At 36.2% G+C, this 12,460-nt stretch overlaps 1 protein-coding gene across 2 annotated transcripts in view; it reads right to left on the bottom strand.

Moving 5' to 3' along the window:
- ERBIN (erbb2 interacting protein) overlaps window positions 1–12,460 on the bottom strand; it is a 100,503-nt gene that overhangs the window by 3,422 nt on the left and 84,621 nt on the right. For both annotated transcript variants that reach the window (XM_086629564.1, XM_086629565.1), the window contains exons 22-26: window positions 7,550–7,693; window positions 6,579–6,710; window positions 4,636–4,845; window positions 3,382–3,474; window positions 2,716–2,790 (exon numbers count right to left, since the gene is read on the bottom strand). In XM_086629564.1, coding sequence (XP_086485690.1) covers window positions 2,716–2,790; window positions 3,382–3,474; window positions 4,636–4,845; window positions 6,579–6,710; window positions 7,550–7,693 — 654 coding nt within the window. The remainder of the gene's footprint in view (window positions 1–2,715; window positions 2,791–3,381; window positions 3,475–4,635; window positions 4,846–6,578; window positions 6,711–7,549; window positions 7,694–12,460) is intronic.

The raw sequence follows: 12,460 nt of genomic DNA, 5'->3' as shown, positions 1-12,460 counted from the left end.
ATGTCAGTTGAACATGTACCTGTATGTTACAAGAAATTAACTACTGCGTTAGCCTTGGAAGAATTTTGCCCCAAAGGTATTGCAAAAAAACGAAATTGAAAACAACTTTAAGCCATTAACATCAGACATTTAATTCATTAGCCTTAATATAGCCATGCCAAAAAAACCCAAATGCAAGACAAATGATACATCCCAGTTTAAATACAAGATTATTAGAAATGGCATTTGTGATAAATTAAAACTACTGAAGTTTTAACAAAAAACACTGATGGCACTGGGAGCACTGACACCTCCCGAGGTCACCCCCAGCTTGAATTTTCTTATTACTCTAAAACAACATTGTCATTCTTGGGACAGATTTGGCTTGGCAAACACAAGCAGTCCTCAGTGGCCCACAAAAGGCAGGGAAAACGTGGCTATGGTTCAACATCTTAGGGTGTACTACTCCAAGTTCTTGTTCGGTCTGGGTGGCAAAATCTGGCAGAATGACAGATTCACCCAGTTTAAACTGTTACTGCTTCCAGCTGTGCGTCCCACCTTTCTCCCTGAGCTACTGACACTTACGTGGCAACAGAGAGAACTGGTCAGTGACCAGTCACCGTCTCAGGAAGGGTGGCCAGTCACTGGATCAGGCTCGCCAGGGAAGTGATCACAGCACCAAGCCTGTCACAGTTCAAGGAGCATCTGGACAATGGTCTTAGTCATATGGTTTAGTTTCAGGTAGATATTCTACGATTCCATGGTCATGTGCTCTGCGCCCCAGCTGTGCCATTTTGGAGCTGAGGTTCCTTATCCTATCACCAAACACTTGCTGTTGCCACCAGCTGAATCCTTTGTTGTAAAGGCAGTGGTTTCTAAATCTGCCTCGGATGGCAGGGAAAGATTTATACACACACTGTTCAGAGAGCAAAAGTGGCAACAGCCCTTCCAAATCATCACCTATACAGAATGTCCTAGCCTTAACCTAGTATGCAACAGTATCTGAAGACTCCCATGCAATTACCTAGTCACTGGTCATGTACAATATTTTCATTAGACATATGTATTAGACATGCATTGTAATATGCATGCCTAATGCATGTTTTACAGAGAAAGTTTCAAAATCAAGCATAGCAAAGTCATTTTGGGACAGACAATGTTCAGTTAAAAATTGCGTAAGTTGCCTAAGCAGCAACAAGACAGAGTGGGACTGTCATTACGTCATCACTGGGATTATCACAGGTATAAAGAACATGCTATTACACAAAAAAAATTAGTTATGAGAAATGAAACAGCCTGTAACGGTCTAAGGATGCAAATGCAAATTCTCCTTCAGCTCTTTTTCAAACTATGAATTCCTCATTAAACAAAATGGAAAACAGAAGCAGTGCCAACATGACAAAAGGAAACTTCATTATAAATGTCAAACAGACAAATGACATTCCATAAAGACAGGAATAAACCATTAAAAAAAAGAAGTCACTTTTCACACATGTTCCACTCTATAAATATGAAAGAAATATGCTACCAGTATTTTCAAAGGTTTAATGTGCTTCTTGTTCCTGTGTGGTGTATTGGAGGGTTATCTCCATCCCTTAAATTCATCTACATCAGTAAGAGAAATAGGACCTTTCTCACCCCAATGAGAACAACCACAGAATTATTTACCATGCTCAAAATCAAACCATCTTTTAGTTGGAACAACTTGATCTCAGTTTAGTTTTCTTGTGTGCTTTTTGGCTTTATCTTTCATTCGAAGGATTAGGCTATGTTTTCAACTTGGCTTTGTTTTACAAAGCTGTTCACAGGATATCATGGTTTAATTGATATATCAGTGGGGTTTTTGTTGGGTTTTTTGTTTGTTTGTTTTTAGAAAACTGAAACGCAGCAGTCAACTCTATCAATATTCTCAAACCATTAACGTAGTGAATAATTAAAAATTTTTAACAAGCTCTGCAACTTTAAGGGTGGCTACAGCACTGTTCAAAATGTCCTGTTAGCCCATTTCCCTAAGAAAGCAAGGCGTATATAATCCCATTGTCCGTTTCCCTGACCCCTCCCCCAAATAGCTTATGAGCTCGTTGGACAACTTCAAACAAATCTGATACAGAAGAGGTCTGAAAGGTACTAAATTCCTATAGAAAAGAACTGCACAGCTGCAGCCCAGAAGCCATGGCTCCTGACGCAACCTACTTGGCTCGCCTGCAGCAGACAGGGCAGCCAGGAGGTCCATGCTGTGACCAGCCAGATAAGCCAAGAGGCAGCTTCTGCCACTGTTTGTGCATGTCCAGCCAGGCAGCTGCGGGAGAGGCAGCAAAGGATGGAGGGGGATGTAACAGCAAGGTGCAGCTGGGGAGAGGGGCTGGGGAAGGGCAACTGCTGGTGGTCAGACAACACATGATTCAGAACACTGCATGTGAATGACTACAAGTTAGATAACTGAATGACAGTAAAGCCTAATGAAATGCTCACACTCCATCTTGAATGACAATAAGCCTGCTTTTTTGTCTTTAAAAGTTTGAAAAAATGATCCAACTGATTAATGCTTCTGCCTGTATCACCTATCCTAATGCTGAACGGAAGAAAATTAAAAGCATCACCCCAGAATATAAGAATGCTTCTGGAAAATAAACTGGTAATCTTATCTAAAAATTAAACATTCTGCTCTTAGAAAAGGTGCAAACTGAAAATGAACTAATATATTATTTCAGCTAGTTAATTAGATGACCACAGTACCTGAATTATTTTATCTCCGGGCTGCAACAACTTAGATGCTGGTCCTTCTGGTTGCACTCTGGTTACAAATATACCCTTGAAAAACAGAGGTGGAAAACATTTTTGACAACTTATTTCATGAATAGTAGAGTAGCATGAAATGGATGTGATTCAAAACATTTTTTCAATTTTCCATCCTGAGTAGAAGAATATGCAATATTATTCTACAGGTCTACTGGCTTTTGTGACTGCCTTCCTTTTCTGATACAGAATCCAGGAGAACCGCCTTTAAAAGAGTACTGAAGAGCAAATTCTGATCTGCCTTGTTTAATTTGGCAGATGTATATGTCAAGATGAATTATCAGCCACCAGAAATAAGGCTGTAGGCTAAATCATGTTTTCTGTTAAGAGGCTTCCTTACTGTAAAATCCATAATTCACTATCTCAAATCTGCTGGACTGATACCCGTAACTGTGGAAGAACCACTCAGCTAGAATAATCTTCTGTGTTGTCACGTGACCACTGTTGTCACCTACCACCTTGGTTTCATTTGTCCTTAATTTTCTCCCCTCCAGTCCTGGAGTTTAGTTGTTTGGGGAATACATACAGGTTTTTTCCCCCCTTTCCTAAACACCAGAAACATTACTAATCAAATGATTTTAAGATGCATTAGTATTAAATACTCACATCATCTTCAGGTCTGAATGGATTTCCTCTGCCACCAACTCCTCCTGATATACTAAATCCAAGTTCTGGATCCTTGTCAATTCTCACTCGAATCTGAGTAGTTAAAATCAAAGTTAGATGAACTGGCAGAAAATCTGCATTCAAAGCTGCTGTAATGAAATTATTACTAAGAAATTCAGGTGAACAAAAGCTTTAAAAAGAAAAAAACTCAAAAAAGCATTTATCACAGATCAAGAAAGTATTATATATCATAATTAATTCAGAACAAGATTCCAATACAACAGCATCATGTATCATTGTACATAGGTTTTACTCCAATATCACTATTACAATAATCATAGTTCACATGGGCTTTAAATTCAGAGATACTTTGATATTACGTAAATGAATTTAATGCCCTTCGCAAATATACATGTTCCTCTGAAAGAATTTGTTCCTCCTATTTCTTTGCTACCTCTAGCTGAATTTTAAAAACAAACCTTGTTCCTACTTTTACTCTTAAGTTCTATGTAGCCAACACCGTCTCCTCTATCTCTTGCCAGAACAGTTAACTAAAGAACTTATTTTACCCAAGAAGTGGACATTCTCATTCTAGCAAAGAATGAAAATGTAGGTCTCAATATTTTCTCAAAAAACCTGAAACAATACAGAGGAAACATCCTGTGTCCAAGGGCAGAAAGAAGGCTGCCACAATGAAAGAGCCATCAAGTTGTATAAGAATTTCTTACCCACATCTGTCTACCATAAATAAAACTGATAGTTATCAGGCATTCATCAGATGCTCACACTTTTTTCATCCTGGCTTTTGTTTATGGATGTTCACTTCGACATTTCCAAGTTTTTGAACTATTCTGGATAGCGATGAACAGATGCAAAGTACTCTAAGTTGTACTGCTACTTTGTATTTTTTCAGTTACTAGATAAATAGTGAGTCAGTCAACAATAAATGCAGTTGATGAAGAAATTACTAGCTCAGTAAAAAGTAACGTTCAGTTTCTAGTACATTCTGTTAAAAAACTACCATAATTCTCTCTTAAAATGTTCACATAAAAAGTAAAAAGAGCTCAAAATAAGAAGGAATGTGTGATTTCAGCAGTAGAATTGCACTGAGATAATGCTGTCTTCTGCTGGAGATAAATTCCCATATAATTTCTGTCACCATCTACCAAGTAATGGTAATAAACAAAAGCAATCTAACCATTCCCTGCCGCTGACAGACAGATGTCATACTGCCAAGTTAGACGCTATTCTTACCTCTTGCTTTGCCAACTCGTGCCCTTGTCTGGGAGAACACTGGGACTGGGTATAGGGAGGTTGGTGGGCAACTTTCAACATCAGATAATCAATTAATTGCTCTCTAGATGGATGTCTTGCTACTGATGACTGAGGAGGGAGATGATGGACTTGGCTGTAGTTTGCCTGAGGTCTTTGAGGCTGGCACATTTGTCCGTTTGTCAAAGGAATCTGAATAAAACATGAATACTCTATGTCATACATTTTATAAGCAGCAATCCTCAATTCTTCCTTTATTATTTAAATATTTCTCATACTTTACTGCTTTTAAAAACATTACTAAAACTGCTCTTCTGGATCATGTACAATTATAGTCAATTTTCTTTACAGTCATCAGCTCTGACCTCCTGTGAACGTTATCTGAAAAACAAAGCTACTTTGAGTGCTAATCTCTTAGAATCAACTAGACAGTCTTTGTCTAGTTGACTAGACAGTCACTTGTTTCACTGAGTTATTCCAACCATTATTTTCTAGCAGTGCAACTGACAGTATTGACGTTTGGTGGATACCATCATACTTAGCACTTCTATCGCATAAAATGCAGAGATTTCGTAACAATTCCCAGCAGAGCACACACAAAATAAAAATCCCACACAACTAGCTGACCGAAATCATATGCTCTTCAAGCATCTTTTGGTCACCACTTTGCAAGAACACCTGAGTAAATTCACATACAGACTCAAGATTTTAATACCAAAACTGTACTGATATTTCCAATAAATGTTATTCTTTTGTTAACTTATCTTTCACTGATTTGATAGGTATAATGACGACAAACAGCAGTAAGGTAAACAACTGTCAAGGAATTTGGTGCATTCAAACAACATCACTAGGAATGATGCTGGAGATGACAACATTTCTTACTGAAGCTTCAGTCACTGTTCAGCTCTGCATTGAGATAGGCAGCCTTTTCTCTCCTCGCCTGTATACCTCGCACTCTTACCTAGCTTAAGTAGTCACTCATTCACCCATACAATTCCCACATTCCAAAAACACTACAGGCTTGAGTTACAGATTTTTTTTTTCTATATGCCACCATTATCCCATTAGTGATAGGATACAAGGATATTAAAACAGTCTCTCAATATTATAAAGAACTGAAGTCTGCAAATTTCAACCTTTAACCATGGTATGTGAATGGATGCACATTGGAATCTATTCTTGTACGAGTCTTTTCATGTCAAAGGGATTCTGAGAAATGGTCATGTGTGTATATATACATTTCTTAGCTTATTTACAGATCAGATGTATTCAATTTACACAATTTTCTACTGTCTTTTCTGAAAATTTAAAGCACGACAGGAAAACTATTTTTTGTTGCACTGCCAGAGGTAGAGTTTACACAGGCAACATGTATCAACAGCTATGAAAATTCCCAATATTCAATGTCTGTAGAAACGCAACTGAAATCACTGAAGTTATAAAAACAAAACCAATTGCTGCATCGTAATAATTTACAAACATTGTAGTAAGTCCTGTCTATATACATGGTCCTTAGAGATGAACACAGAACATCTACAAATTCTAGTTTATCATCACAATTTCATCACAACAGATTTCAAGTTTGTTCTTTAAAGGGTTTCATTAGCTTCAGATTGCTCTCCTGAAATCATCTGCCATATCACAATTTCCACTTGCTATTATGTCTTTTGCTGGAAATTTCTTCTTTCAAAACCCCTGCTGAAGAAAACCGAGAACTATCCCCCTTCATATAGTTAACTATTTTGTCTTCCAAAAAGAGGATGCTATTTCATTTATGCCACCTTCAACACTTGAGTATTACATTTTAAAGAAGCCCCAGTTCCAGCTGCTATCCCAGCATACGTTTCTACAAATAACAAAAAAATACAGCCTTAAAAGTAATAATAAATATATCCTACCCATGGTGTCATGTAGATAATTACCTGCACAGCTATTTTCTTCATGCTGTCTGGAGGAACATCTTTGAGACTAAGTGTGGCAGATGAGTAATTCTGCTGTCCTGAAATGAATACGTCATCCTGGCATTGGTCTCCTGGAGTAGAAGCCTGAGGATGCTTTAAACAGAATGGTGCAGTAAAGATGACTGTCTTCATATAATTCAAACTAAAAAATTCTCATAAGAAGCCCAGAATAAAACATTTTAAGAGCTTTACTAGTCTTTATCTTCTTTGATTAACTAGTACATTGTTTATGTAGAAAATCTTACTAGTCAAGACAACACGCCCATAAAACATTGATGGATATTTACAAAACCTAGCAACTGCAGAGATGTCTTTGATCACTAATAAACTGCTAAGAAAAGTCAACAAATACTAAAGGACTGCCTATTCAAGGATTCATGTGGTTAAAAGAGTCTTCTGTTGACTTTATGCTGCTCACTGTGCTCACTACCATAGCATCACTCAGGATGCTCAGAGTTGAGGAGTCATTTCCTCACATTTTCTTACAAACTTAAGTATTGATTTTTTTGAGCGCTTAAACTATCTTATAGTACAGTTTACACCATCAGAATTTGTTTGGGGAGGAAAAAGCATAAAAAGATTTTGTTCAAACCTTTATCAACAGAAGTTAAATTCAGAATCGTAATCTCTTGTTCACATACACACAACAAAACCAGACAGTTTTACATATGTTCATCCATCTATAAAAGCCAATTAGAAAACTCAACTTCATGGCATTAAATTGAAGAGCCTTGCCAAAAGTTTAAGGCATATTAAGTGAAAGCAAAGTCTTTCATTTAATGCCTATAAAAAAATTCCAGCACATAAATTATTTTCTTTTTATTGAAAGTTTTGTCTATATGTAAAAGGGTAACTCTAGCAGTTTAAGGACATCTCTCACAGTTTGTTCTCTCCCCCTCTATATATTGCAATAGCCTCCTGTAGGTACTCACTCGAAAAATGTGCACACCAGAACCTCTTCCGTCTGCAACACTCAAGGCAACACTACCCTGGCTGCCATGCAGATCCCTAGAGCTGCCATACTGAAAGCTGCTAACTGCAGCATAATTGGAATTAAAGGACCTAGACAGCATGCTCTGAATAAAGAGGGGACAGATTTAACACAGAGATTAGTGCAGCATGCATAAATCACAAGACATGTTATACATAGACTAATACAAACATATTCCATTGTCATGCAAGATAAATACCATGCAAGAACAGTACCACTGTGATGTATAAAACACAACTCAGTGACCCCTATTTACCTTTATTTACTGTAAATCAGCATGCAATCAGCAGCTAACATGCAGAATTACATGTAAATAAAGTCATTCGGATGTTCTTTTGTTTGGAAAAACAACAAAGGTGCATAGCTTGTCAAAATTTCTAGGTTTTCATTAAATTCGCAACATATCAAATATGTTGTAGGAAGAGAAGCTGGCAGTCAGGATAAACACCTGTGGAAAACCACCTATTTACCTGTTATTATTTTGTCTCCTTTTTCTCCCCTATTACTGGTTCAACACAAATAAAAATTTACGCAGAGAGAGTTTTGACTGTTTGACTGGGTTTTCTTTCTGTTGCAATACTGTCAACATCCACGATGCATTCCAGTAACACTTCATTCAAGAATGTGAAGGAGCCTCATTTAAAGAAAAAGAGGCTTGAAAGAAACCTTGCAAGTCCACTCCTGTGCCACTGTAGGCAATTAAACAAGTAACATGAGCTCAAGGACAGAAGTGAGAGTGGTTTGGTTTTGAGCTTCATTACCTTGCAAACCTGACCTCTGCAATATTGTCAGGGGTAATAGAAAGAAAACAGTAGACATTACTATCCTGACACCATGGACTTTCGTAGTTGTAAGAACAAAACAAAATAAAAAGATTGCACAAAAGAAAAGGGAAATCCTCTATGTGCCACCTGGCAAATGAAACAAACCTATCTTGAAAAACTGACAAAGACTCAAGAAAAAAAACAGTCACAGTAAAAGATATACTACCAAGCATAAAACCCCAATAAATTCAAAGTTTTTGGGTTTTTTTTATAAAGTTTCTAATTTTTCCAAGACTTTAAAAAAAAAAAAAAAAAAGGAAAAAAGTTCAAAATATACTAAGATACTGCAACAACTCTTACAAGAATAAATACGTTTTGGTGTTTGTCAGCTGACTACACGCACTAATTCGATTTTGAAAATAGTCATTAGTTCTCAGGCAGACATTTGCTCTTTCATACTAGCTTTATTCTGTGAAACTAAAACTAGTTTAGTAATCAAAGTCATATATCATTCTGCATATTCATTCTTCTCGGATGTTCTTGTAGCACAGTCATTGGAAACTCTCTTGGAAAACAGTATTTACTGACAATACTTGGCTTTTCTTGGCTAAGACTCCTGGATAACCTCTCACTCAATGGCCAAGTTAGCTTTCTTCATGCACCTCTTCTACACCTACTTTGTTCAATAGTCAATGGATTTTTCAAGCTTTCAGACACATTTCCAGAGGCTTTCCCCCTCTTGGGAGGGGAAGACTCAAATCCGCATTAAAGTCTCTTTATTAAACATTAAATCTGAGTTTACAGCTCCTCTAAGTTTCAGGTCAAACATCCAGATTAAAACGCTAAAGCCAGTTTTCCTTAGCGTCTTAGTGCCTCAAAGCATCTTCTTACAACTCTTCTCAAAATAGTTTCTATTACTAGCCAGGTGGCCACCTTCTCCCACATACATACGCAACTCCCTTAAGTCTCCTTACAGGAAGCTCCTCTCAGAGGCTCCTGTATCTCTCCATCTTCTGTAAGTGGCAAAGACAGATAAAAATGGAAGGAATGCACGGTGAGACTAGAAAGTTATCTTCTGAAAGTATGTCTAGCAGACCGTCTTACTATAAAGATCCCTACATCCACTAGATTCAGTTTTCTAAGTACCCAAACAGATGGTTAATTAATAAATAGCGATAATCTAAATCTAGATTTGTATTTACAATCTAAGATACATCTGCAATAGGAGATAGACCTTTCCTAAAATTTTTAGAAGCACAAACTTGTCCTTCAGGAATCAAGATTTCAGTTAACTCAGCTTAGTGAGCTTCACGGTGATTATATAGTCTGAGATTAGCTTAATTCAAGGGTTTATAAAATCTCCTTTCTTGGTAGAGACTTCTTCCGAAGTACAAAAAAATTACTCTGCCATTGATGTAGGTAAGACATCACAAGTACTGCAAACACCATCTTTCTCCTTCTCTACGTTGGGCACAGCATCTCAACACTAAATTGGAAGGAACCCACAAATACAAATGGTACAGAATAAATACTTTTTACAATTACACAGAGTTGTAAGAAAGTTTTAGTTTAACACAAGAAGATATTTGTAGTGACAATGCTAGGAAGTATTTTTCCTCTACCTATTTTTAGCTAGGAAGAGAGAAACTGAGGCTTTTGGAGTGAGAACAGTATTCCTCTTAATTTTACTTCTCAAAAGGAACATGATGAAGATTGTACGTTTCCTAGCGAGATTCTTGAAGACCGCTGCACCAGAGAAGACAATTCGGGAAATCTGAATATGCAGATACCATTAAAAACTCTGATGTTTATTCCAAATTAAATATGGAATAAATGTATGATCTAAACTTCAGATTAAACATGAATGATAACTCCAAGTAACAACTCCATTCTCCATCTCATTTGCTACAGTGTCTTAGGGCATAATGGCCTGCAAAATGAAAATTCAAATATTTAAGGCTTAAGAAATCTCATTTCGGTTACTCTAAACTAATATACATTAACCAAAATACATGCCATGTTCGATTGTATTTTTATGAAAGCTAAGTTTACTAGAATTTAGTTATTCAACCATTAAGAACACATATTACAAGCTACAATACATCAAGAAAAAAATGGCTATGTACAAAGTAAAAAAAAAAAATATTCAGCATATAAATCGGGATGTATAGTCAAAATCAGCCTCTAGTGGAATCAGTTTAGATGGAGGCAGCTAGTAGCATAGTTTTGGGATTTACTTATATTTTTTTTTAATACTAAGAGTCAAAACACATTCTCCATTTTGTAGTTTACAAGAGAATTAACAATTTCAGATTTCAGAAGTGCACCTTTTGGGATCTGAAGTGTCTGAATGCATGTACTTAGGTGCAAGACAATAAATTGTGGAATTTACCTAGGAGAATTTCTATTGGATAGTACTGTTGTAATTTTAAGACTGGCTGAAGCCTGCCACCACAATCCATGAAATTTTGGTATAGAACAGGAACTAGTAAAATTCAAGCATCTGTAGGGAACAAGACTCTACATTCTATTTATCTTGGAAAAGCCTTAATTGGTAACTGAACTGCTAAGCTTAAGTATTAGCCTTTTTATTTATTTATTTAACAGTACTTAGAATCCATTTCCAGCTAAAAGTGGACATGAGTTATCTTTGAGGCTCTATTAAACGTCTAGAAATCCCTTCGCTTTTTGTTCCCACCTTGACTATCTAAGATGCTTTAGAAAAAGCTTGCTTAAGGTATTCTGTAACGCTTAAAATGCCCCAAAATTAATGCTTTAAGCCTTTTGGAACAAAAGTCCACAAGTAGAAAAAAACTCTGTTTGGAATCTGACAGAATTCCAGCAAGATACCAGTTTATCCCAAAAAAGAACTTAAATATTATGAAAATATTCTTCAGTCACGAGAGAGGAAAAAAAAAGGAATGAATTTAAGTCTCTGATCCTGCAAAAAAAGAAAAAGTATCTTCAAGAAGTATTCCTATTGAAGAATTACATATGGAAAATTATATATAATTTAAATTTTACTGTCATAAAATGTTTGCAAGGTCAGAACAGACCTTTTGTTGTTTATATTCCAGATGTACAAGAATTTTATTCTTTTTAAAGTGTGATGTATTGACTTCTGAACTCCACCTCCTATCATTACAATGGTTGGATGGTTCAGTAGTCCATTCAAAATGGAGGAAAAAAATAAAACTAAAATCAAAACTTAAAACTAACAACTACTGAATGGATAGCATTCCTGTAACTTATCAGTGTCAAAATATTCTTCAGGCTATGATCTTGCAAACAATTAAACACTGAATTTTATTTGTGCACAGACCTACTGAAGTTACTTTCCTTGACATATTGAAGCAAACTTAACTTGGAGAAAATCTGAGGCCGTATCAACTAAGATATTTTTGCATGTTAGGTACATAGTAAAAAAAAAAATCAATTCAAGAAAAACTTCCAAACTTTGATTACAACTGCAATTCTAGTATCAATACTGAAACACTTGGGACATTTTTCTTTTAGTAAAGCATTGTACACTGGTAACTTTGAGAATAAAACCACCTGGTCCCATTTTTGAATGGCAAAGCAGGAATCAAACTTTATGACCTCTCCTCTGAAAGCTCTGCCATTTTAGATAAACAGTAGGTAAAGTACATAAAAAATAGCGGACTTAACTCCAGATGAAATTAGAATTGAAAGGAAACACACATCTGATGAACTCCCAAGAGATCCACAACAAAAAAAAGAAAATACACATATGTAAGGAAAGGACAGAGTCAGGCCCAGTAACTGTTTCTGCCTACTTAGCACATAGAAATAGAAAAGATATTTGCAGATAACAGTTGCAGATATTTATTACTGCAATTTACAGATGAGGCATTCCTCTACCACACAATAAAGCGTGTGTGACACTAGTGTTTTTACACAGGCAGTATTTTAGTTTAAATTCCTAAATGACAACTTCCAACAAGACTACTATAGAAGACTACTGCAACATACCAGGTAATAAAATTGGCACATCACACTCAAAAAAGAAAATATGCTGAAAAATATTTCTATCCTTAAAAACTCATCTGTGCACTGTATTTATGAGG

This window comes from Tauraco erythrolophus, chromosome Z, assembly GCF_009769465.1.
Source record: "Tauraco erythrolophus isolate bTauEry1 chromosome Z, bTauEry1.pri, whole genome shotgun sequence".
NCBI classification, from domain to species: Eukaryota; Metazoa; Chordata; class Aves; order Musophagiformes; family Musophagidae; genus Tauraco; species Tauraco erythrolophus.
This window is presented reverse-complemented; position numbering and strand designations above follow the sequence as displayed.